General features: G+C 43.3%; 1 protein-coding gene across 4 annotated transcripts in view; it reads left to right on the top strand.

The window, feature by feature from the left end:
• Positions 1–278: 278 nt before the first annotated feature.
• Positions 279–27,242, top strand: part of Abi1 (abl interactor 1) — an 89,585-nt gene continuing 62,621 nt past the window's right edge. For all 4 annotated transcript variants that reach the window (XM_036187700.1, XM_036187698.1, XM_036187699.1 and 1 more), the window contains exon 1: positions 279–561. In XM_036187700.1, the coding sequence (XP_036043593.1) occupies positions 445–561 (117 nt within the window). In that variant the 5' untranslated portion in view covers positions 279–444. The remainder of the gene's footprint in view (positions 562–27,242) is intronic.

The following is a 27,242-nucleotide window of genomic DNA, read 5'->3' as shown; positions in this document are numbered from 1 at the left end:
CATAGAAATAATTCCGTTGCCTAGATCACCCTGTGGCGCCATCTTCCGGGGTCTGGAGTAGACTCTAGATGTAAAACTATGGTCTGTCTTGATTCTCCCAAGTTCCTTCCAGACTTTCGGGAGGCTCCTTAGACGCAGGCGCACCCTAGCTTGGGAGAAACTACAACTCCCAGAAAGCAATGCCACGGGGGGTGGGGTGGGGAAGTCCCCTTGTTATGGGGGGGGGGGATGACTCTCGCGAGAAAGTGAGGTTCTGGCGGCTGTGCGTCCCGGGTGGAGGGGGGCGGGGAGAGTAAGGAGGAAGAGGAGGAGGTGCAGTCCCACAATACCCGGCGGAGGGCGGGTGGGTGGTTAGTGTCTGGGCTGTACGGCGCTCCGGTCCCCGGCGGACCCTGCTGCCTCTGTTTCTTTAACGCGAGAGGAAGCGATGCGGAGGGGTGGAAAATGGCAGAGCTGCAGATGTTACTAGAGGAGGAGATCCCGTCTGGCAAGAGGGCGCTGATAGAGAGTTACCAGAACCTGACCCGGGTGGCGGACTACTGTGAAAACAACTACATACAGGTGAGGAGCGCGGCCGGCCGGCGGGGGCGGCCGGGACGACGGGCAGGCTGGGCGCGGTGGGAGCTGCCCTACTCCGCCACCCTCCGCCCCGGCCCGAGCGGCCGCCGCGATACAGGAAGTGGCCGCCGCGAGAAAATGGGCGAGGAGCAGGGCCCCGCGGGCGCCGCCGGCCCCGACGCCGCTCCCAGTATGCCCAGCCGGGGGTGCTCCCGGCAGCCTGCCCGGGCCCCGCCGTGGGTGCTCCCGGCAGCCTGCCCCGGCCCCGCCGTGGGTGCTCCCGGCAGCCTGCCCCGGCCCCGCCGTGCTCACCGCAGCCTGCCCGGACCGCCGGTCCCCAAAGCCTTCCCTGGCCGAGCTCTGCTTGCCCGCAGTCTGCCCAGCCCAGCTGTGCTCCCCACCTCCTGCCCTGGCTGGGGTCTGCGCCTAGACCCTGCAGCTTTCCCTGCCCGGGCTCTATTTCCTGTAGCTTCCCTTAGCCGGGACGTACTCCCCGCCACCTCTGCATAAGTCGTGCGCCCCACGGCCTCTCCTGTCCCGGTCGTGCTCCCTGCAGTGTCCCCTGCCCGGGCTCTGCTATCTGCAGTCTCCCTCTTGGCTGGGCTCTACTCCACGCTGCCTCTTTTGGCCAAGGTTCGTTCCAAGACCCCTCAGCCTTCCCTGGCCGGGGTCGGCCCGGAGACCCCGCAGCCACTCTTCCCCTGTCCGAGGTCCTCCCGGAGATCCCGCATTCTCCCTTGGTTGCCTTGGTCCCCCACAACTCTCTGTCGCCTCCCTGCCGAATGTAATGAGTCTAGTACCGAGACAGCTGTAAGAGGAATGGGCAGGGAAGAGGTGCTGGGAAAGGAAAAGCGGGATGTGTGTCGTTAGAGGGTGGGGTAGGGGTGATTATGTCAATTCATGCTAGAGGGTGTGCCTTTTATTTATTCTAAAAAAATATCACGAGCCACATTTATATAGACCTCCCAGTCAGGTGCAGGGAGTGACTAGTACTGAGGGTTCGATAGATTGCATCTAAAAGAATCTTTTAATGGAAGGTTTGGAAATCGCATGCTTGACGGTTTTCAAGTCGAGTTTTTCCTCATCATCATATTTACTTCCGCTTTAGGGTAATGTATACTCGTTATTATAAAGTACGAATGATTCATAGGGGAATTCATTGGGAAAATGTCTTAAATACTCTTCCTCCAAGTGTTCTTGGATTGTTGCCTTTGAACTCAGTAGTGTCATAGTGGTTGCTTAGTTTCTGAGATTTCTTTCTAACCCGTTAATGTATAGAAGAATGTGAATAAAATAGATTAGCAAACATTATTTAGTCTTTAAATCGCAATGTGAAATTACTTATTTATCAAGAAATTTTTGGCATTTTGACTATGACAGATGCATGCTTGTGTTTCTTAGTGATTGTAAGTGAATTGTATGCAGTAGTTTGACTTGTGTATCATGATTGTGTAAAAACTAACAGTTTGCACGAGGTGCAAATAAAGTAGTAGATTTCTTTTTGTCAGACAAGGAGACAAGAAATTCACTTGTGGTTGATAAGGCATGACCAGAGCAGTCTTTGAGAAGCAGGGTTAGAGTACTTCAGACCTGCAGTGTGGAAACATGCCTTCAGCGTGATTATCATTTCCAAGAGCCCACGGTTTCTGTGCTAGCAGACTTGTTTGAATATTTGTCAGTTTCCATATTTGTAACATTCAATCTGGAGCAGTACTCCAAGGAATTTGTCTTCATATTTTCCTTTCCAACCTTTGACTTTGGTAATCTGCTGATAAACTTGTTGAATGCCTGCTATGCCTACTGTATTACTTGTTTTTGAAAACTATATATAGCTGATTAAAAACACATTTTAAGGGGTTGAAGGAATGGCTCAGTGGTTAAGAGATTCTGTTGCTTTTGCAGAGGACCTGGGTTCAATTCCCAGCACCCTCACGGTGATCTATGCCCTCTTCTGACCTCTGGGGACACCAAACACACACCCAGTACACATACATACATGCAGACAAACACTTAAATAAAATGAGTCAGTCTAATAAATACATTAAACACATTTTAAAATTACAGAAATGTGGATATAGTGTAAAAATAGAAAAGTGATCTTGTATTTTATATATTAAAAATATACAACTTTTATTTATTTTAGCATGAAAAGTCTTGAAATTGCTGCATTTTTGATTTCCTGCACTTGTATCATGCAGCATATGACAGCCTGTAACTCCAGCGCCAAGGGACCCAACACCCTGTCTGGACTACATGGGGGCCTGCACTCATAAGTGTGTAGACAGACCCACAGTTAAAACACAGTTAAGCACAACCCACTTTAATTGGTAATAGCCCTGATTAAAATAAGTAGTTGTGTTATGTCTTTTTCTTTGCTTTGTGTGTGTGTGTGTTTGCAGATACAACCTCATTCTAGCCCAGGCTGGTGGAACTCTTGGTCCTCCTGTTTGGCCCTCCAGGTGCTATGATTACAAGTGTAGCTACCATACCCAGCTGTGAAAAAAATGATGTTTTTTGAGGGGACAGGGTCTCATTAGGCAGCCAAGGCTGGTCTGGAGCTTATTATGTAGACCGGGCTGGATGACAGAGATTCCCCTCTCCTGTCTCATCTACTGGGATTAAATATGCACTACCATGCCTGGTGAGGAAAATTACCATTCCTGCTGTGAGACATTAGTTGCTGTGTGAGTTTTATCATGGTACTTTTTTTGTTGTTTTCTTATGTTTTGAGAATTCAGGCCTGTTCTGCTGAGAAGTTGGGTGAGTTCTTACAGTGCTTTGTGTGCTGCTGGATTTAGTTCTTAAATTGAGTCATTAAAAGCCAAATTTATTAAAAGATGTCTTAAGCTGTCTTAAAAAGGATGGAGTTTAAAAGTTATGGGGAGGGCTGGAGAATGGCTCAGCAGTCAAGAGTGCATATCATTCTTCACGGAGGACCAGCCCAGAGTTCAGATCTCAGCACTCACATGCAGCTCAAAAATGCCTGTAACTCTAGCTTCAGGGGATCCCATGCCCCCTTCTGGCATCTCTGTGCACATGCTTACTTACGCACACACAGAAGTCTTTTAAAAAATGTTACAGGGAGGCTCAACGTGGTGGTGCACACCTTTAATTCCAGCACTTGGGAGGCAGAGGCAGGTTGATTTCTGTGAGTTCAAGGCCAGCCTGGTCTGTACAGCGAATTTCAGGGGAGCCAGGACTGTTAACACAGAGAAACCCTGTCTCGAAAAACCAAAACCAACCAACCAACCAAACAAAATATTAAAATTATAAGATATTTTTATATTGGTATTTAGAAAAGCCTTTGCTGTTTCTGTTTGATGTAAGATTGCTTTTATTTATTTATTTTCTGGTAGATGAACTCTAGGACCATTGATCCTTGAGCACAGCCAGTTCCTTTAGAGTTGTTAGTGTCTTGCTACAGGGCCTGTCTTGGGGAACTAGGAAGGAAAGAAAGCTAAGTGAACAGTAGAAACTAAAGAAAGGTTGCTTAGGATGAAGATTGTACTGGCTCAGGTAAGGATGGAGAGGTCTTTTGAGAAGTTAGGGTTAGGGTACTTCAGACCCGCAGTGTGGAAACATGCCTCCCATGTGATTATCATTTTCAAGAGCCAATGGTTTCTGTGCTAGCATTCCAAGGAATTTGTTCTCATATTTTGTTTTCCAGCCTTTGCCTTTGGTGATCCTAGAACTTCACTTCTTAATTTTTCTGTCTGAAATTCTACCAACTTCATTTGGATTGGCAAATGGTTTTTTTTTTTTCCCCCCAGAGCTGAGGACCGAACCCAGGGCCTTGCGCTTGCTAGGCAAACGCTCTATCACTGAGCTAAATCCCCAACCCGGCAAATGCTTTTTAAATATTTTTATTGTTTTAAATTATGTGTGTGTTTCTTTCTCTGCATGTGTGTTTGTACGCATGAATCACCTGTACGCATGCGTCACCAGAAGCACTTTTACCTGCTTAGCCATCATGCTGACCCTAAATTCTTACATTTTCCTACACAACAGTTTTTAGGAAATAGTGACAAAGTCTGTACAGCATATGGAGAGTCCTTTACAAAAGAGCTTGGCTCAGTAGGAGGGTTAATACATGATTGTTGAAGCACACAGATAAAGAGGACGAGTCCTAATTGATCGTGTTTATTGAGTGCCTACTCTGTTGTAATCTCTTCTACTTTGTATTTACTTCTTACCAAGTGTCTATCATAGGGAGTGCCCTCATACAGATGAGGGATTTAAGACTCAGAGAAGTGAAATAAGTTTTGCTTGGCTGTACAGTTAATGACTCGAAGATTCCTCAGATGTGACAGACTCCATGGGTGGAGTAGTTTGCATATCACAGTTCCTACAAGAATCTAGACCTCAGACTAGTTCAGGAGTGTTACCGGAGTACATAGACCAGTTGGACAGGTCTGGGAGCCTCACAGCTCCAGCACCATTCTTAAAATACATTCTAAGTTTTAAGATGCAATCAGAAGAGCAGGAAGGATTGTGCTTTGGAGATTTGCCAGTAAGGCTCATGCTAGCTTTTCCCTCAGCTCAGCAGTTAAGAGTGCAGCCTGCGCTTCCAGAGGACCCAAGTTGATCCCAGCACCCTTATCAGGAGGCTCACAATCCCCTGTAACTCTAGCTCCAGGGAGATCTAATGCCTCTGGCTTGTGTAGGCACCTGCAATCATGTGCATATGCTCAACACATAGGCACATATGCATACATGTAATTTAAAACAATAAAATAAATCTTAGCTGGGTATGGTGGTGCACACTTTTAATCCCAGCACTAGGGAGGTAGAGGCAGGCAGATCTCATGAGTTTGAGTCCAGCCTGGTCTACAGAGCAAGTTCCAGGCCAGCCATGACTACATAGTGAGATCCTGTCTCAATGTGTATGTGTGTGTAGTACTCCAACCAAGACTTCTCAGATATTCTCAAATTTACATTGAACTGAAGTTTTATCCCTTTTCATATGAACACTGTTCTTACTGAATTTATAGAATGTATTTGCATAATGTAATATTAGATTCAATCTCTTAGCCCAATTCCTTTTTAATATATTTTTTGTTGACTCACAGATATCTAGGTCTTAGTATTTAACTTCACTAAGAATAAATATGTACTGTAAATAGCCGTACCCTGGAGGAGCTAAACATCTCTTTTAGAACATAAAGGAGTATTAGTACTTTTCATCTATCAGAATAAACCAGAGGAAGTAAAGTATAGAAGAGGAATTAAGAGCCTGGTGTGGTAGTACTTACCTTCAATCCCAGCGTGAGGGAAGCAGAGGCACGTAGATTACCTGTGCATTTGATGCTCTTCTGATCTACATAGTGAGTCTTTGTGTAGGCTCTGTCTCAAAAAAGAAAGCAAGTCAGACCATGACTAATCAAAGTATCACCAAAAAACCTTTCGACATTAAAATTACAAACAGAAAAAGAGAGAAGACATTAGTTTTAATACAAGCTTCCAAACGATATGTAGCCCTAAAATATATTCAGTAAAGTCTCTTTGGGACTATAGCTAGCAAGAACTGATGGGACTTTTTTTTTAATTTTTAAGGAATTTTTGTTTATTTTTCATGTGGAGGAAACATTTTGCTCTAGGTTTTGATCTAGAGTTGCTTGGCACTATTGCTTTTGTGTCTGTGATGAGGCAGCACATTACAGTGGAGAGCATGTAGAAGTTGACCCTCAATTCACGATGGCTGGGTGTGTTAGGGTTCTCTAGAGAAAGAGCCAATAGCATGACTGTGAATGACAAAGGAAATGCATTAGATTGGCCTACACAATATGGGCTGGGGCGTTCAGTAATGACCGTCTCTACTCTGGAGAGGCTTCATACTCTGAAGCTGCTCAGTCCACAGGGCTGTCTGCCTCAGCAGTTGTAGTGCTGAAAGCCTGGAGGATTCTTGGAGAGTGGTTTTCAGTTTGTCCTGGAAGGCTGAAGAAGCTGTAGTCTCTTGTCACTTAGCCTAGGATGCAGTAGCAGTGAGCAGCAATAGCGGGGTAGATGGAGTCAGCAATAAGGAGGAAAGATGGCTTTTCTCTCAGACCTGTGTGTCTGTGTCGCTGTTGGAAGGTGCTGTCCATTTTAGGGAGGGTCTTCCCCCTCAGTCTTTTCAGAGTACATCACTGAAAGGATAATAAGAAAAATAACAATTAATGGATTTTGATAGAAAAATAGCTGACTTGATAATTTTAAGAGTATATACTTTAGAAATACTTTAATATTTAATAACAGTATATATTTAGATATACAGTATATCTTAGGAAAGCAGACTTTGAGGTTGTTTTTAGTGTTATCATTCTGTTGACTCAAATACACTTTACTCTTGACTCTACTAATTTTCTCCACTTAGGAAAATTTCAGAATTAATTGATAGTTTATCAGTGTGAGAGAATCTGAGAACAAATAGAATGTCTAAGAAGGGCACTGTGTTATTGCTGCTAAGTGTACTGAGGTGTGATGGCTATTGCCTGTAATCCTGTCACTTAGGAGGCTTACTAGGAGTTCATGGCAGCCTGTGTTAGAGTTCCAGGTCAGCCTAGGCTAGACTAGAATGAGCCCTTGACTCTAACAGATGCCAACAAAATCAAACAGCTAACTTCCTTCTTTCTCTCCCTCTTTTCTTCCTTCCTTCTGCTCTCCTTTTCTTCCCTCTTATGTAGCCCAGGCTGGCCTCTTACTTGTTATGTAGCTGAGGTTGACCTTGAACTCCCCTTCTTCCTGCCTCTGTCTTCTATGCTCTGGAATTCAGAACCATCATGCTACACAGCTAGCTGTGCTTGGTTCTTCACACTGTTATCCTTCAGCTCTTTCCTGCATTTCTGCCCCAGACTACCACTAGTTCCTCTGACAGGTTCTGTTATCACTATGTATTTCATTTTACCTTTCGTTAGGTAGGGGTGTGTGTGTGTGTGTGTGTGCGTGCGTGCGTGCGTGTGTGTGTGTGTGTGTGTGTGCGCGTGCGTGCGTGCGTGCGTGCGTGTGTGTGCGTGCGTGCGTGCGTGTGTGTGTGTGTGCGCGTGCGTGCGTGCGTGCGTGCGTGTGTGTGTGTGTGCGCGCGTGTGTGTGTGTGTGCGCGTGTGTGTGTGTGTGTGTGTGTGTGTGTGTGTGCGTGTGTGTGTGTGTGTGTGTGTGTGTGTGTAGGGACACAGGAAGAGAGTGAGGGAAAGAGTTGTTTACCTGCCACAGTGCCCAATTTCAAGGGTTGGTCTGTTCCTTTCCCCGTGGGTTCTGAGGATCAACCTCAATTTCAGGTTAGTAGACTTCCGCTGGCAGCACTCCCTGCTGAGCCATATTCAGTCCCTCCATTGATTATTTTTAAATGACTTAAAATACTTCTTCCTCCTCCCTCCTCCCTCTCCCCCCCTCTCCCTCCCCCCCCCCCTCTCTCTTTCTTTCGATAATCTCATCATGTAGCTCAAGTGGACCCGAAACCCATGGCAACCTCTACCCTTTATCTCCCGAGTGCTGGAACTGTGGAGTGAACCACCATACCTGTTTCTTTCTTTCTTTCTTCTTTTTTTTAATGGAATATAATGCTCCAATACGAGGAGAGGCGGCACTGGAGAATGTCTCCCAGCTGACTCACTAAGTGAGTCACTTAAAAAAAGCAATCTGTTGGATTTCTGGCCTGCTCAACAAGAAGGAAAGCATGTCTGGTACTGGAAACATAGCCAACTACCCAGAGCTAGTGAAGTCATGGATCTTGGAAGAGAACGTACAGCCACCACTTTCTAAACCAGCAGAATCCCCAACTATGTTCTAAATATTTTTTTCATATGACATATTTTGATCATATTATTTGCCCCCTTCAACTCTTTCCAGATCCATCTTACCTCCCAACCAGTGTGTGTATGTGAGCAGGGCACCTCCAAAAGCAAACACACACACACACACACACACACACACACACACACACACACACACACAGTGAGAGAGGGAGAGAATCAAAACAACAAAAAACCTCAAGAAGACAAAAAATGATGACAAAACAAAAAATGAACAAAAAAACATGGAGTCCATTTTGCTTTTTGTGTTGGTCACCTGCTCTTGGTGTGAGGCTTGCTCTGGAGTGTGGTTGGTAACCACAGTGAAGTAATACTTCATTGTAGAAAATTGATTTTCCTTTTCCCAGCAGGTATCAATTGCAAATAGCTTCTTGGTGTAGAGTGAGGCTTTTGTCCATTTCACCTTCCCCTTTGCTGGTCCTTTGTCTGGTTTGATGTTGTGTAGGGTTTGTGTGTGCTGTCCCAGTCTCGGAATTCTTGGGTGGATCAGCCCTGCTGTGTGTGGAAGACACTGTTTCCTTGGGGTCCTTTCCACCTCCTCTTTTGAATAGATGCATTTCACATAGATACATTCTAAATAGTGAAAACTGACACAATGCAGAATTGTGGAGCCCAGTTCAGCCTGTTAGATTTACAGCACAACTCCTGCACCTAAGGCTCAGGGATCATTGCAGAAGAGGGGGTGGCAAGATGGTAAGAGCTAGAGGAACAGGAAGTTTGATGTGGGATTGTCTCCTAGAAATGCCAGAAGCTATACTCATTAAGTCTCACCAACATGCCTGCCTAAACATCACTTGAGCAAGGACTGCACCCATAGATATGTGGAGGAGGGAAAGTCCACAAGACCTCAACCCTAGACAAAACCAAACAACAAAAAACAAAACACCAAAAAACTACAGGCAACTAAGGAATTCGGGAGAAATAGACTTCCACAGAGAAGATCCCCTCCCTTCCCCCTAATTGGTTATGAAGTACCAGAAGATCAGCCCTGAAAACACACATACAAGTAACATTATATGGACTGAGCAGGTTGTATTTATATATATAGGAATACAAACACATACACAGACACACTCCAACAATTACAGAAAAAGAGGCCATGACCTTGAAAGAGCAGTGTGGGGGTGTGTAATGGGAGGGTTTGGAGAAGAGGCAAGGTAGAAGTGATATAACTGTACTCTCAATAAAAAAGAAAAGAGCAAAGTGTTTCTGTTGCAAGACAGAAAGTGTTTGGACCAGTCACAGCCTTGACCCCTAGCATCAATTACAGTCTTTAAGGCTTATGTTTTAGGCCAACAGTGGCACCAGCCTTTGCTGGGGGCAGCACCCTCCCTCTGGCTAAGGTAGTAGTAGTTGCAGGGCCACTTAAGAGTTCCTCAGGGCATGAGCTAGTAAAAGCCTGGCCCCAGTATTTCAGACAGCCCTGGCTGGTGCTGTTTCTTGAGGAGTTACAGTCTTAGCCTGATTATCTCAAGGTGTCTAGAGTGGGAATCTACAGCAAGTAGAGTGCTGGGGGTGGGGTGGTCCAGACAGCTAGTGCCAGCATATGGGTGCACACCTGATAAATATTTATTTTATATTTTATTTATGTGTATAGTGTTTTGCCTGCACACCACATGGCTGTCTGATGCCCATTGATGCCAGAAAAGTTGCCAGATATTCTGGAACTGGAATTAGGGATGGTTGTGAGCCCTTATATGGGTGCTGGGTAATGAATCTGGGTCCTCTGCAGGAGCAACAATTGCACTTAATTGCTGAGCAATCTCTCCAGTCCTCTATTCCATGCCTGGCTTTTAAGTGACTCCTAAAGTTGCCTGTTCAATATCCACTGCATTAGTTGTTGATTAGACACTTGCTGTAGATTCCCACTTGTCCTCTTCTTATCCTCACACATCTTCCTCTGACCCGTCATCCACATTGAGCTTTCGTGTTGTAATACTGTGGTACTTTTAAAGTCGAAATCTGAGCTGATGAGATAGCTTATTAGATCAAAGCACTTGCTGCCAAGCCTGATGACCCGAGTTGATCTTTGGGATCCATGTTGTGCACTGAGAGAACTGACTCCCACCTCTTGCCCTCCATCTTCCATGTTTAACATATGGAATGAATGCGTGCATGCAAACAAGTAAGTATTAAAAAAAAGATGATGAGCCAGGTGTGGTGGTGCACACCTTTTATCTCAGCCCTCAGGAGGCAGAGAAAGGCGGATCTCTGTGAGTTCAAGGCCAGCCTGGTCTACAGAATAAATTCTAGGACAGCCAGAGCTATGTAGAGAAACCTTGTCTCAAAAGAGAACAAAACAAATCACTGTCTGCTTAAAATCCACTAGTGATTTACCATAAATGTACTGCTGTAGTTTGAATTATGGTACACTTTCAGAATTCATGTTCCTGGAGCCTTTGGGAGGTGCTTGTCATGGGGATTCTGTCTTCATAATGAAGTTACTACCCAAGGGTTAGAGGGAGTGAGTTTGGCTTGTTTAAGACTCTCACTATATACAAAATAAATGTCCACAACTTGATTTTTGGATGTCCCAGATTTTAAAACTGAAATAAGGGGCTGGGGAGGTGGCTCGGTGGTAGAGCACTTGCTGATTTTCCAGAGGACTCAGGTTCTGTTCCCAGCACCCATATGATGGTGTACAACTGTCTGTAACTCCAGTTCCAGGAGGTTGGAACACCCTCTTCTGGCCTCTGCAGGCACCACGCACACATGTGGTACACACACCCTTACACATAAAATAAACTGTTAAATAAGTTTCTGTTATTCATGTATTACCTAGTCTGTGATGCTTTGCCATAACAAGATTGTAGTCAGAGTTTTCCTGCCTGGCCCAGTCAGGACAAATCTCTCTTACCCACCAGTCCCACAGTTGCTCAGACCCAACCAAGTAAACACACAGAAACTTACATTGTTTAGAAACTGTATGGCTGAGGCAGGCTTCTTGTTATCTACTTCTTCTATCTTAAATTAACCCATTTCTGTTAATCTATACTTTGCCATGTGGCTTGTGGCTTACCGGTGTCTTTACATGTTGCTTCTCATGGCGGCGGCTGGCGGTGTCTCTTTCCACCCAGCCTTCCACCTCCCAGAATTCTCTTCTCTCTTGTCCCGCCTATACTTCCTGCCTGGCCACTGGCCAATCAGAACTTTATTTACACAGAGCGATATCCACAGCACAAGATGTATGCTAAGTCTCAGTGAGGTCTGGGGGTGTCTGTAAATATAGTTGGATTTACCTCATTGGCCTTAACTTGCCTGCCATACCGACTTTCTTAGTTACTTTTCAGTTGCTGTGACACAGCACCACCAACAAGGCGACTTAATGGAAGAAAGAGTTTATTAGGGCTTACAGTTTCAGAGGATGATTTTATGTCCATCATGACCTTTTCCAACAAGGCCACACCTCCTAATCCTTCCCAAACAGTTTTACCAACTGTGGACCAGGTATTCAAATAGATGATCTTGTGGGAGCTATTCTCATTCACATCACCACACTGACTTTCACTTTTTCTATTTTTCTTTTTAAACTCACTTTTTTTTTTTTTTTTCAAGACAGGGTTTCTCTGTAGCTTTGGAGCCTGTCCTGGACTAGCTCTGAGACCAGGCTGGCCTCGAACTCACAGAGATCCACCTGCCTCTGCCTCCCGAGTGCTGGGATTACAGGTGTGCGCCACCACTGTCCGGCTATAAATGTTCTCTGACTGAGAGGCTTTGTTTCTTTAGATGGATATTACTAGTGCTTTCCTTGTCTAGATGAAAAGTTTCATATTCTTTAACACATTAATACCTGCTTATTGTGTCTATTCTGGGTCCCCGATATAATAGTGACTGAGGTGAAGACTCTACCCTTAGGAAATTTTCATTATGGGGACAAGGGGACATGTTGTGTGTGCATACACACACAACCAAAAAACCAAAAATAAACCAAAAGCTGCTTATTTCAAATAGATAAGTAAGTAGTAAGATAGGAGCTAGAAGATCAGGACTTGGAAGAACCGCTTCAGCTATTGGGGGGGGATATTAGTATTACTCTTTGAAAGTAACTTCTTTTCTACCTAAATATCTTTTTATGCATATTATGAGTGTATGTGCTGATTGCAGAGGCCAGATGAGGGCACCAGATTCCCTGGAACTGTAGTTCCAGGTGGTTGTGAGCCACCTGGTGTGTGTTAGAGCTGGGAACAGAATCTGGGTCCTATGGAGGAGCCATGCCTTTAACCACTGAGCCATCCTACAGCCCCTGTGAAAGAGACCATCAAGCAAAGATTTGCAGGATTCAGAAGATCTAAGGAAAACAAAATGGAATTGTTAGGAAATGAGAAAAATATATTTGTAAGGATAATATGGCTGGAGAGTGGTTTGTGAGAGAAAGATCACTCAGAAATGATCAGGAGCCAGTTTGCAAAAGCTTGCGGGCCACCGAAAGGAAGCTGGGGTTTATATAGGTCTGATGGGGTGAGTTTATTGTTGAAGCTCTTGAGTCACTTTTCTTTTTAAAGACAGGGTCTCACTATGTAGTCCTGCCTGCCTGGAGCTCAGTATGTAGACCGGGCTGGCCTCGAACTCACAGAGATCCACCTGCCTCTGCCTCCCGAGTGCTGGGATTAAAGGAGTGTGCCACTGTGCTGGGCTTGATTTAATTCTTAAAGGATTAGACTGTCGAGTGGAAAACAGAATCAGCCAGCAGGGAAAGTATAAGCAGGTAGAGATTATGATACTGAGGAATCGGATCAGTGCATGTTTTTCAGACACAGTGGAAAGGATATGTTGGGTTGCATATGGTGTATGAGAAAGAAATCTAAAGATGACTTCTGCCTTAAGCACCACTGTGTTCCTTAAGCATGTGGTTAGATGATAGCAGATGGTTGGGCCCTGGGGGTGGGTTGCAGGGAGAAGAATATGAAGGTGTCTGTTTTGGTTATGTAAACTATGAGATACCTATTAAGCACATGGGCCAATTGGCCATGCTGGAGCTCAGAGAAAAACTATATGCAATATGAAAAAAAATCATATTCACTAACATTACCAAGGTTTCATAGGAAAAAATTTCAATATTGAAAAGCTTTCAAGCTCAAGTTGATGAATATGTTTTACCAAATTCTTTTTGTTTCTTTTTTTCTTCAAAGTTTCCATTTTATTTATTGATGACAAGTCAATAAGTGTTGCTGGTCATTTTCCTTAAGTGGCGAGCTTTATACTCATCAGCAGGGACTGTCTACCAGAACTCAAGCCTGAAAGCAATAGTTTGTGTGTCAGTTTAAAAGAAGTAATAATGATATATGAAAATGGTCTCCTTTGACAAATAAGCTTGTATAGCTGCTTTTTCCTAAAAGTAACAGTCATACTTAGTATGTAACAAGGGCAGCTTTTGTGTATTTAGCTGCTTTTGGGGGGAAGAATTGGGGATAGGATCTTGCTTATGTATCTCTAGCTGGCCTGGAATTTGCTGTATAGACCAGGCCGAACTCAGAAATCCACCTGCCTCTGCCTCCCAAGTGCTGGATTGTAAAGTTGAAGGCTGACTTGAGCTACATAGGGAGTCCCAGTCTGGGGGGAAAGAGTTTGACCTTGATCTTGTGAACATCTCCTTCTTAAGCAGACTACACTAAAGAACTTTGGTTACAGCAAGTTGATTTAGTGGACTGTGGTAATGGGATCCTGAATTTTAAATAGCATAGAATACTAGCTATGTATATTGAGCATCTCTGACTGAAGTAGATTGAGTAATCTCATAAAAAAGTTAACATTACTTGTGCATGAATTTTCTTTGCATACTACACAGTGTATATTATTTTAATAATTTTAGGTAGAGGGATTGGAGAGGGTTAAGGGAACAGCACTTGGTACTCTTCTGGAGGGCCTGAGTTTGATTCCCAGCACCCACATTGGGTGGTTCACAACCACACGTAACCCTAGCTCCAGAAAATCCAACATTCTCTTTTGGCCTCTAAGGGCACCTGCATTATATGCACACACCCACACATGCATATAACTTAAAAACAGTAGGAGCTGGAGAGATGGTTCAGTGGTTAAAGAATATTCTTCCAAAGGACCTGAACTCAGATCCCAGCACCCATGTCACATGGCCCACAACTGCCTGTAACTAGTTCCAAGAAGAACTGACACCTTCCTCTGGCCATGGTGGGCATCTTCTCATGTGTGGCAGACATTTAGCTAACACACATAAGTAAAAATAATAAATCTTAAAAAAAAAACTTTGACTAGATATTTAGATCCAGAGTCTTTCTGTTCTGTATATTAAAAAAACAAAAAACAAAAAAAACCTTCCCTGTATCTGTTTTCTACAGTCTGTGTTTACCAAAATTTAGTTATATGGTTAATTTTAGGCTCGTCAAATGATTTTTAAGAAAGAGTGAAAAATAGATTTTTACTCTAAAATGAAGGAGTAGTCATTTTTAATTTGAGCATGTTTCAAATTGGATTTAAAGAAATCTCTTATTGGGCTGGATAGATGGTTCAGCAGTTATGATTACTGCTTATTCTTGTGGAGGATCTGAATTCAATTTCCGGTACCCACATGGTGGCTCATAATCATCGTAACTACAGTTGGAGGGGATCTGATGACCTTTTCTGGCCTCCACAGACATCAGGCTTGCACATGGTGCATATACATGCAGACAAAACACTCATGCATAAATTAAATAAATCTAAAAATAAAAGAAAAAAAAAAGAAGAAATCTATTGTTGGGAGCCAATGAGATAAAAGCACTTGATCTGAAGCCTTAATACCTGAATTCTTTCCCTGGAACCTGTATAGTGGAAGGAGACAACCAACTCTCATTCTCACAACTTGCCCTCTAATTGCCATACACATTTACACATCTACCAATAAATGTTAAAAAAGGAAATCCATTGTTAATACCCTTGGTACTTATAAATCTCTGTTTTCAGTACACACATACACATCTCTATTTTGAGAAAATAGAAATGACTAAATGAGGAAAGGAAAAAAATGACTGAGGGTATTTTCTTGTTTGGGCTCTTTGGCATTTTCCTTACTTCTTTTATTTGACAGGATCTCATTAGATTGACCTCACAATTATATTTTCCCCCAGTCAACCTTAGGGGTTCTGTAATTAGGATACTGAAGCCATAGACATGGCAGATTCCCCCTGCTTTACTTGATGTCCTTCTTTGGGTGGTTGTTGTTGCTGTAGCCACACTTCTTGCTACAGTTTATAGCACAGGCATTCAGGTGAGCTACCAATCATATTGTCCTACTCGTACTTCAGGGCAAGCTGTCACAGGGAGGGCCAGTGGCCACCACTGCACTAGGTGCAGAGTAAACTCTTATGAATACTGTAGTTGAGCAGAGTGCAGCCATCCTCCAGTCGTTAGACAATGACATCAGATGTGGTGGTGAGGTGGTCACATTCTTGGTAATGTTACTGGGCTTGATATCAAGAGCTATGGTCTTGTGAGTCAGGGTCTTCTCAAAGACCTGTATCTTGGCTGCCCTGTTGAAGATTCTTTTGCCTTAACCTCCCCAATGCTAGGATTGCAGGGCTCTAACGCCATTCCTGGCTCTCCGTTTTATTATATACAGTTACTACTTTGGTGAAGGGGGCTTTGGATGAATTAATTTTTTCTTCAAACCATGTCATTTTTAATAATTTTTTTATTTTTATGTGCATTGGTGTTTTGCCTGTGTGTATGTCTGTGTGAGGGTGTCAGATCTTGGAGTTACAGACAGTTGTGAGCTACCATGTGGGTGCTGGGAACTAAACCCAGGTCCTCTGGAAGAACAGTTAGTGCCCTCAACCTCTGAGCCATCTCTCTCTCTCTCTCTCTCTCTCTCTCTCTCTCTTTCTCTCTTTTTCTCTCTTTCTCCCTCTCCCCCCTCTTTCTTTTTCTGTGCCCCCCCCCCCCCCTTGCGCGCACGTGCAGGGTTTCCCTGAGTAGCTTTGGAGCCTGTCCTGGATCTGGCTCTGTAGACCAGGCTGACCTCGAATTCACAGAGAACCTCCTGCCTCTGCCTCCCAAGTGCTAGGGTTAAAGGTGTGTGGGCTGAGCCATCTTTCTAGACCCCATATCATTTTTAAAAAGTTTGAAAATCTGTTTTGTTTTTCCAGTTCCAAGTTCCATTAGAGTTTATAATATCCAGATTTACTGAATTGTGGGAATTTATCTTCCTAGTTTGTCCTGTGATGTTTTGTTTTTGAGTATTCACAGAGTGCCATGAAGATCCCAGAGGAAACCAGCAAAATTTTGTATGATCTCAAGTTAGAATCACAGATTTACAAAATAAATGCTTAGTAAAGTGAAATGTATCTATAATAACAGGTGGGAATATATTAGTTACTTGTTCAGTTATTCAGCAACTTAAAAACTGCATTCATTTGTGTGTGTGTGTGTGTGTGTGTGTGTGAGAGAGAGAGAGAGAGAGAGAGAGAGAGAGAGAGAGAGAGAGAGAGAGTTTGTGTGTGTGTGAGACAGAGAGACAGAGAGAAGAGAGAGAGTTTGTGTGTGTGTGTGTATGAGCCTGTAAACAAATATGTGCCATGGTGTGTGTAGAGGTCAGAGGACAACTTTTAGGAGTCAGTTCTCTTCCACCATGTGGGTCCAGGGGATCAAACTCAAGTCATTAGGCTTGGTGGCAAGCCCCTTTACTCACTGAGTAATTTTATTTACCTTTTTGATTTTAAAAGTTTATGTCTTATTCTGGTCTTATATTGTCCAGGCTGGCCTTGAACTCCTGATACTTTTGCCTCCACTTTCCAAATGTTGGATCACAGGGGTGTACTGGAGTGCCAGCTTGGCCTTTTGGAGATGAGGTCTCATTAGTTGTTCAGGCTGGCCTTGAAGTCCTATCCTCAAGTCCTTCTACCTGTGAGTGGAGGTAAAGTTGTGAGCCACCGTATCTTGTTCAGTAACTTTATCTCTATTATGAGATATGCCAGTGGTTTTGTCAATAAGATATAGTCTCTCTCTTCAAATGATTTTCATCATAAATAGCATAGGAAAAACACATTGATATGACAAAGTTCCTCTACATAGCTTGTTATTTCAAAGAAGAAACATGAGGATTGAGATCTGAAAAGTGTTAATCAAGAATGCTGGGGCAGGGAGGGAGGGAAAATAGTGGCGTGTATAAGCCAGAGGGAGGTAAAAGAGAAGGATTTCTAAGTTGACAAGCCTGGACACTGTAGACAAAGTGGGGAGCAGTCTGTAGAGAGGTAGTGGGACTAGATCAAGCAAGACCGTATCAAGCCATATTAATGATTTTGGCCTTTTTTTCCTGAAGCTGATGAGAAAGGCACTGAAAGTTTTAAACAGTGGGATGACATTAATTCCAACACTTGGGAAGCTGAGGCAGAGCTGTCAGGAGTTGAAAGCCATCCCTGACCACAGGAGACCCATTCTGAAAAACAAAACAGAACAAAACAGGCCAGAGAACTGATTCAGATGTTAAGAGTGAGTGCAACTCTTATAGAGGATCCAAGTTTAGGTCCTAGCACCTGTCACAACTGCCTGTAACTCTAGCTTCAGGGGATCCAGCACCTTCTTCTGGCTTTTGTGGTACCTGCACTCATGTGTACATACTCACAAATACACATAATTAAAAATAAAATAAGTTGAAACAGCAACTGCAAGTCAAAAGTAAAAATTACTTTTATATGGTAGCATGAAGGCTCATGCCAGTAATTTAAACACTCAGGATTCAAGGAAGAAGTATTGCTGCAAGTTGTTAGTTGGCTAATGGTGAGTTTTAGGCCAGCCTGGGCTACAGAGCAGGAGACCTTGTTTCAACCCCCCCCCCCATCAACCCAGAGCCTCCCCAAACCAAACTAGGTTCCATTTAGAGTGGAGAGAAGATGGGGGAGCTAGAGCTGTATTTGGGAAGAACTCTAGAGAGTTGGGGAGAGGTTGGTTTGGAGATGTCATCCTAAATGGTGGCAGAAGTATGGTATCAGCACAGTAGGCTTTCTAGTCTAGAAAGAAGAGTGTTTGACACTGGTGGGTTGTGTTGAACAGGGCTTAGAAGGAGACTCATTAAACAACACTTACTAGTTGCTTGCTCTGTGGAAGGCTCTTTCTTCTAGGTATCATGATGGGGTATTGTGTTGCTTGTGTTATATAGCTGAATAGAGATCGTTGCTTGATGGATATATCTAAGGAAATGGAAATTCGTCTATAGTGAGTGTGTGCACCCATGCACATACCCACCAACACCCAAATCTTTTTAGTTTTTAAATTTGTTTTGAGACAAGGTCTCATGTAGCCTTGGTCTGGCTTTGAACTCTTGATCTTAGCCATTGATGAAAGACATGGGTCCTCTGAAGAGAAAGCTCAGACCAGTAGTCCCAGTACTAAGGGTGGAAGATTGAGAATTTCAGGCCAGCTTGGGCTATATAGTAGACCCTGTTCAAAAGCCCCCTCTCCATACAAACAAACAAACACAAAAACAACAAGAGAATGCTCAAAGATGGCTGATTTTGCTTGTATCTGTTCTCTTCCATCATAAAGCGATTATGCCTACAAAAGGCAACTTGCACTTAGGAAAGAATCTGTAACCATTAGTACACAGTTGGTTTCTGACACTTTCCAGCTTGCACTCCTCCACAGTGGGGTTGATTGGCAGAGCAGTGGGTTGAAGAATAGGAATAAGGCTTGACTATTAGCTGGCTGTGTGGGCAGAAGGGGGGAGAAGGAGGGAAAAGAGAAAAAGGACTCCAGGGTCTCTGGCTGTAGACTATTGTGGCATGAGGTTAAGCTATACAGTCTTTGTCTTTTAATGTTCATTTTGCTGTTCTATATTATAGATCTCTGGCATTTTTATATCTGTAGTGGCTTTTTACAAATAATTTCAAAACATACATGTCTTCTACATAGATTGAAAACTATCCCCCTTTGAAAGGAACTTCCAGAGTATTCTAAAGAAACCATAGTGCAGTGTCTGGAGAGGGAGATGTCTCATCAAGTTTAGCTGAGTCTTGAATTTAGAAGTTGAGGAGAAAAGGAGGTTTGAGAGGTAGCAGATGTAGATTGTAGTCATAGCAACATGATGGGTGTTCTTGAGACCTGAGCAGTGGCAGATGCAAGGAAGGGTAATGGAGTTGATGAAGAAAATGGGTGAGATGTTTCATTTTTAATTTGGCCCATGTAATGTTAATTAGAGTGTAGTTGGAGAGCTTCTCTACAGGTGCCACCAAGCCCTGTTAGTCCAACAACCCACTTATAAAATAAATTTTATAAAATAAATACACAGACATTCATATTATTTAAACTGCTTGGCCATTAGCTCAGGCCTACCATTGTCTAGCTCTTACTCTTATATTTAGCCCATTTCTATTAATCTATACTTTGCTACATGGCTTGTGGCTTACCATTACCTTATCTCTTTCTTGTCATGGCGGCGGCTGGCAGTATCTCTCTGCCCCAGCCTTCTACCTCCTAGAATTCTCTTCTCTCGTGTCTTGCCTATACTTCCTGCCTGGCCACTGGCCAATCAGAATTTTATTTACACAGAGCGATATCCACAGCATTAGGGTAGTCAAGGGGGCTTTTGATTGCTGGACTTCGAATACTTTAATAGATGGACTTTGGTGGTCAACTTCAGGAGGAAGAAGTGGCCACATAAAGGGAACAACCTTGGTGGCCAGCATTAGGAATGTAATGTATGGTTTTTAGCAAGGCAGAGGGACTGGGGGGAGAAAGGCAAGGCCTGACAGAGCCATGTTTGCTGTACTTGAGTTGGCAGAGTTCCTTTCAGTAACCTTGAACTCTTCTGTCATCTTGACTTTACTTCTCAAATGCTAGACTTACATGTGTGTAACCTAATAATGGTTTCTTAAATGTTTTGACCTCATTGATACTATAAATCACTGTGGTAATTATTACTATTACTTTGTAGTCCTGACTGGTTTGGAACTCACTATATAGATCAGGCAGGCTTCAGACTCACAGAGATCTGCCTGCCTCTGCCCTCCAAGTGCTGGGATCAAATGAGTGTGGCCATACCTGATGATAACCTGTAATGGTTTTGTTACTTAATCTTTGTGGAATCATGAAAGAAAGAGCCAAATGTAGAACTAATTTATTATGAGGAACTTTTTAGTCTCTGTGTTAACCTACTGCTATTATCTTTAAAACATTTTAAAAAATTATATGTATTAGTGTTTTGCCTAGGTATATGTCTGTTTAACGCATAAGTGCCTGTGGAGGCCAGAAGAGGGTCAGATGCCCCTGAAACTACAGATGGTTGTGAGCTGCCCTGTGGGTGCTAGGAATCAGACCTATGCCCCCTGGAGCACACAGTGACCTTTACTAGTTAGCTATTTCTCTAGCCTGCCGTTATTTTTTATGCTATTGTATGTCCTGAGTTATATCTTATATATTTTATTTGATTACACATTTTGTATTAGTGTAGATTATGACCCTATCCCATACCAAAGGAATTTGAAATTTGTATTTTTGGGGAGAGCGTTAAATTGAGCTCAAGAATCTGGATTTGCATGCCCCATCCAATAAAGTAGACAGTATTGCTCTGTGCTGCCCAGGCTTGTGCTTTAGGGATCAAGAATCCAATGGCTGTGACTGACCAGAGACCACTACGCCACCCCTTGTCTGTTTATACTTAATTTAGATAATGTATGAATTGTGTGAGCACACCCAAAGCTACCCACTGTCTCTGTCACATACAGATGGAACATGCACCGAGTGTCTAGTCCTAAAGTGGAAGACTAGGTGAGGGCTCTTCTAAATGCTTCTGAAAAATATGCTGAGATTTGGGGATCCATAGACTATTTGAATGCCTTTGAGTTTCAAGGATTAAAGTTGGATAAAGAGGCCTAGCCAGTCCAGCATATTCAGGAGTCCAAGTTCTGCAATATCTAGAACTCCCAGGAAGGCTTACTTGTTTCAAGGTCTAAGGGAGGGTGAAGTTTAAAATAGGTTGAATACATTCAGATCTCAAGGCCCGGGTACTTCTTTGTTGGGATTACACTCAGATAAGTGACCTTGCATTGGTTACGTGAGCCTTGTCTTAAGACACCTTCTGTTTTCTTTCAGCCAAGAAATTTAAGAGACTCAGTGGCCTGGGAGATTACTTTGTCAGGGCCTACTGAAGAGAAGGCCATCTACATACTTGAGCAGTGTGGTTTGGTAATGTGTTTGATCTATCAGGTCCTAAGACGAGGGTAGCCCAAACAAATGTGGCGTGTTTTAATCCCCAAACAAATGTGGCATGTTTCAATCCCCTGTGGCATAACAGTTCAGGTGACTTATCCTGTGAGTAGTTCATCAAATGCAAATGAGAGCTGACTGTTATGCTGTAATGGAGTGGGGGAAGTATTCTTGAGATCTTACACTGAATGCAAGGTGATCCCTGAGGGAATCTGAGTCGTTAGTGCATAGGAATTGGGCATAAGTTTGTTAATGAGAATGAAGTCTTGACCAGTTTCTGGTTATTTGGTCCCTTCTTGACTCCTAGGGTTGGTGTGTTATAGGTATGTAAGCGTTCAATCGCTAATGGGATTAGTCTTTTCCTAGCCTTGTGTTTTAACAGTGGGTGTTTTGAATGAGCATGACCCCCATAGACTAATATGCTTGGGTACTTAGTGGAACTATTTGGGAAGGGTTAGGAGGTGTAGCCTTGTGGGAGGAGTTGTGACCTTGTAGGAGGAGACATGTCACTGGGGATGGGCTTTGAGGTTTCAAAAGTCCATGCAGAGCCCAGTCTCGATTTCTCTGCCTCTTTTCTTTGGACCAGGATGTAGGCTCTCAGCTACTTTGGGGGGGTGGTTGGGGGCAGCCATCCTGACCTACTGGTAGTCTTCCATACCCCAATATCAATTTTGGCAAAATACTGTTCTGGCAGAAGGAGATTAACCATTTTAGCTAAGAGGTCTCTTCCCATAGGGGATGTGGGGTTTCAAGAACTATTAAAAAGGATAGAAATGGAGATCTTTCCAGGAGCAGGCAAAAGGCTGAATGAAATGTCTTTCAAGGGTGGCTGATGTATTCCCTGCATAGTAGTCGTTTGTTGGGATCTAGGGTCAGGAAAACAGGGGAGGACTGAGGATTGGGCTCCTGTATGGACAAGGAAACTGGACTGGTGCTCTCCCACAGTCAAGATTGTCCAGGGTTCTTCAGGATAGACTGGCATAGTGTTTATGAGGGGAGGCCCTAGGTCCTTTGGGGCAAGAAGATGACTTCAGTCTAGATAGAGTCTGAGGGCACTGAATCTTCTAGTGATTGTCATTACAGATGGAGTGGGCCCTGGAGGTGGCCTATGTCTCTGAGGACACTGTTGGAGAGATGGCTTGTGGTTTAGAGCATTGGCTGCTCTTCCAAAGGATTTGGGCTCTAGTCCCAACACCTACATCGAAACTAACAATAATTTGTAACTCCAGTTTTAGGGGTCTGACATCCTCTCTGGCCTCCTCAGGCACTGTGTGTATGTGGTGCACAGACATATATGAATTTAAAACACCCATTCACATACAAAAACAACAATAAAAAATTCCATTTTTTTTCCCCTTAAGAGGAAACAGGACCTTCTGGCCTGGATTGTGTTTCTGGAGGAGTTCCCACGGCAGCCAACAGTTCACTATGATACTTGTCTTTGCCTTCTTTCTCCATTTTTTTTTTTCCCCTGCTTCTGATCTCAGTCATAAAATACCATAGTAGCTGCCTGACCCAAATCATTTAGTGGCTTGCTTGGCCCAACAGTCAACTTCTGAAACCTGTTTTGAATATCAGGAACTGATTGAGTAAAAAAAAAAAAAATTATCCTTTAAGAGGATCTCTTCCTGTGATCTCAGCTTTATGTTGGTATACTCTTTCATAGCTCAGCCTCTACAGGAAAGCCACAGGGGCCTCCTTTTCCTCCTGGCAGATAGTATTCATTTGTGAATAATTTAAAGGTTTAACTTTGGTCTCCCGGAGACTCTCTAACACAGAATAGAAATGATGCCTTCTATTCTAGACACCCATTTATCATTAGGGCCCCATTTAGGGCTTGTATAGGGATCACTGCTGGCCAGTTGGGAAGCTAGTATTTCTCTCTTTCCCCTTGGATATTTAGTAATTGTTTCCCCTCCACATGGGTCAAAGTTTGTCTCAAGTAACATCACCTCTTTCTAGGCCAAATGATGGAGCCGGATAATTTGTTCAAAAGTTTGTACATACTTGTCTCAGTTATCTGTGTTACCTAAGTCCTGCCTTCTCTTTGTTAGTGCTGACAAGACTCACACCTATTCAAGAGTGATGTAACGGGGTCATGTGTTAGTTATGATTTTAAAATCTATTAGTTAACGTGTGTGTGTGTGTGTGTGTGTGTGTGTGTGTGTGTGTGTGTGTATGTACACTTGTATACTACAGCACGGCTATAGAGGCTAGAGGACAGCTTGAGGGAGTCCATTCTTCCCTTCCATGGTAGGTGCTAGTGATCCAACTCAGCTCAGCAGGCTTGGCGGTGCATGCCCGTCATCAGTGAGTAGAGTTCCTCTTTCCTCATGTACTTGCTGGGATTGTTAGTTTTCTTGATTTTTACCATTTTAATTGGGATGAGATTGAATGTCAGAGTAGTTTAAATTGTATTTCATTGATTACTAAGTATTTAGCACACTTAAAATATTTATTGGCTATTTTCCATTTCTGTTTTTAATTAGCATATATTAATTTCTATAATTATGCTCTTTATTGTAATATTTTCATACATGTATATAATTTTTTAATACATCTCCCCCCCATTATTCTTTGCTGTCCCCTCCCACTCCTGTTGAGTAACTTCCTCTTCCCTACTTGGCAGGCTCAGTCTTGTGCAAGTAATCATGCTGCTGTGAGCTCGAGTCTCACAGCCCTGTCCTGCTTGCAGGACAGTCTCCACAGCACTCCACCTGCCTTCCCTTCTCCATTCTTTGAGCCACTCTTGCTCCAGTCAGCAGTAGAGTGGAGTCCACAGCTGAGGAAGCGTGGTGATGGCAGTACTTCCTGTTCCGGCTCATTTCTTGTTGACTGGACATAGGTTAGAGTTATCTGCAAAGAGGAACCTCAGTTGGGAAACTAAACTGTCTCCATCAGACTGCCTGTAGGGATGCTTTGATTTCATCCTTTCCTATTTGTGGCCTGACTTTTCTGTATTAATGCTCTAGCTAAGGATTTGAGTACTATATTGAAACAGAGGAAAAAATGGGCACACTAGTATGTTTGTTATAAGTTTGTATTATAATCTTTTTTTTGAGCTGAGGATCGAACCCAGGCCTTGGCTTGCTAGGCAAGCACTCTACCACTGAGCTAAATCCCCAAACTGTATTATAATCTTTACTATCAGATTTTTTTTCTTTTGGTTTTTGAGACAGGGTTTCTCTGTGTAACATCCCTGGAACTTGCTATGTAGACCAGGCTGTCCTCAAATTCACACAAACCCACCTGCCTCTGCCTCTTGAGTACTGGTATTAAAGACATGTGCCACCATACCCAGCCTGAGGCATATTCTTTTTAATTATTTTAAAATTTAAAATTTTAATCATAAATTTTTTCAAAGTCTTTTTATGTATCTGTTGAGATGACCATGTGGTTTCTGTCAAAGTATATTTATATACTATATTACATTTGTTTGATTTTTATATATTGAACTGTAGCGTGAATCTTAACAGGTCTTGCTAGTTCCTCAGGTGATCCTGTTTCCTCAGGCTGGAAGCTTCTGAGTCCTCATTCCAATGGCTCTCAGCTAAACTGTACTGCTCCAAAGCCTGAATACTTCTCCAGCCAAAATGCTTAACTAACTACATGCTTTTTTCACTTAGTTCCTGGTCCTCACGCCTTATATACCTTTCTCTTTCTGCCTCCACTTCCTGGGATTAAAGGTTGGGTTTCTGGGATTAAAGGCGTGGGTCACCATGCTTGGCTGTTTCTAATGTGGCCTTGAACTCACCTATATCCACCTGGCTCTGCCTCCCAAGTGCTGGGATTAAAGGTGTGCACCACCACTGCCCAACTTCTGCTATGGCTTACTTTTCTCGTTTTCTAGCCACCATTTTTGGCTTTGTTCTAGTGGCTGTCTGTTCTCTGACCCCAGATATGTTTATTTCGGGGAACACACAATATTTCAGGGAACACAATACCCACCACATTGAACCATCCTTGTGTCATTGTAATGAAACTAATTTGGTCATTTTTTAAAAAATACAAGTTTTAGTATGAAATTTTCTTTCAGCTTGTCTTTGCCTTCTTTCTCACTCAGCCTTGTGCAGCAGGGAGGAGTTTGGTCTTTCCTGAATTTGATATGCTGCTATACTTTGTTGACTCCCGCGGAGGCCTTACCCTTTCTGAGTGGATGGGGTGAGAGGGGTGAGCTAGAAAGGAGGTGGGGAGGGAGCAGGAGGAGAGGGAACAAGGGGAAACTGTAGTTGGTATGTAAAATAAATTAAAAATTTTAATTAAAAAAAAAACAAACAGATCCAGCTCTTGGCTGCTGCCAAGAAATGTACCTAACTAGCAAAAAATACTCACAGAGAGCATCAAAGAATAGACTTATCAAGCAAATGGAAACCAAAACAAGCTAGCCTAGCTTAAACAGCCAGCTTGTGCACCAGGGACAGATCCTGGTCCCACTGCTAGGGACCCCACAAACAGACCTAGCTACACAACTGTTACCCATATGCAGAGGGCCTAGGTTGGTTCTATGTGAGCTTGGATCAGCTGTGGGTTTCCCCATCATGATCTTGACACCGCCCCCCTGCTTATATAATCCCTCCTCCCTCTCTTCAACTCCTTGGAGCTTGACTATGGATCTCTGCATCTGCTTCCATCAACTGATGGTTCTATGATGACAATTAGGGTAGTCACCAATCTGATTTCAGAAGGCCAGTTCAGTCACCCTCTCCACTATTGCTAGGAGTCTTAGCTGGGGTCATCCTTATGGATTCCTAGGAGTGGCCCTGGCACCAGGTATCTCCCTAACACCATAATGTCCCCCTATATCAAGATATCTCATGTTGCTCTCCCTCTCTATCCCTCCCCTACCTCAACCATCTTGATCCTATGTTCTCATCCCCCTCCCCTCCACCCTCTTCCTCACCCCTGTTTACTCAGGAGATCTCACCTATTACCCCTTCCCAGGGCGATCCATGCATCCCTTTTAGGATCCTCCTTGTTACCTAGTTTCTTTAGGGCTGTAGATTGTAGCCTGGTTATCCTTTGCTTTACGTCTAGTATCCGCTTATGAGTAAGTACATACTGTGTTTGTCTTTCTGGGTCTGGGTTACCTCACTCAGGATGATTTTTTTCTAGTTCTATCCATTTGTCTGCAAATTTCATGATGTCATTGTTTTTTACTGCTGAATAATACTCCATTGTATATATGTACCACATTTTCTTTATCCATTCTTTGGTTGAAGATCATCTAGATTGTTTCCAGGTTCTGGTTATTTGAGCAACTGTCCTTGTGGTATGATTGAGCATCCTTTGGGTTTATGACCAGGAATGCTGTTGCTGGGTCTTGAGGTAGATTGATTCCTAATTACCTGAGAAGCTGCCATACTGATTTCCAAAGTGGCTGTAGAGGTTTGCACTTCCACCAGCAGTGGAGGAGTGTTCCCCTTACTTCACATCCTCTCCAACATAAGCTGTCATCAGTGTTTTTGATCTTAGCCATTCTGACAAAATGTAAGATGGTATCTCAGAGTGGTTTTGATTTGCATTTCCCTGATGACTAAGGATGTTGAGCAATTCCTTAATTGCCTTTTGTGTATTTGAGATTCTTCTGTTGAGAATTCTCTGTTTAGATCTGTAGCCCATTTTTAATTGGATTATTGTTATTTTGATGTCTAGTTTCTTGAGTTCTTTACATACTTTGGATATTAGCCCTCTGTCAGATGTGGGGTTGGTGAAGATTTTCTCCCAGTCTGTAGGCTGCCGTTTTGTTCG

The sequence above is a fragment of the Onychomys torridus genome, chromosome 5, assembly GCF_903995425.1.
Source record: "Onychomys torridus chromosome 5, mOncTor1.1, whole genome shotgun sequence".
NCBI lineage: Eukaryota > Metazoa > Chordata > Mammalia > Rodentia > Cricetidae > Onychomys > Onychomys torridus.
The sequence above is the reverse complement of the archived record's forward strand: the minus strand, read 5'-3'. Positions and strand labels throughout refer to the sequence as shown.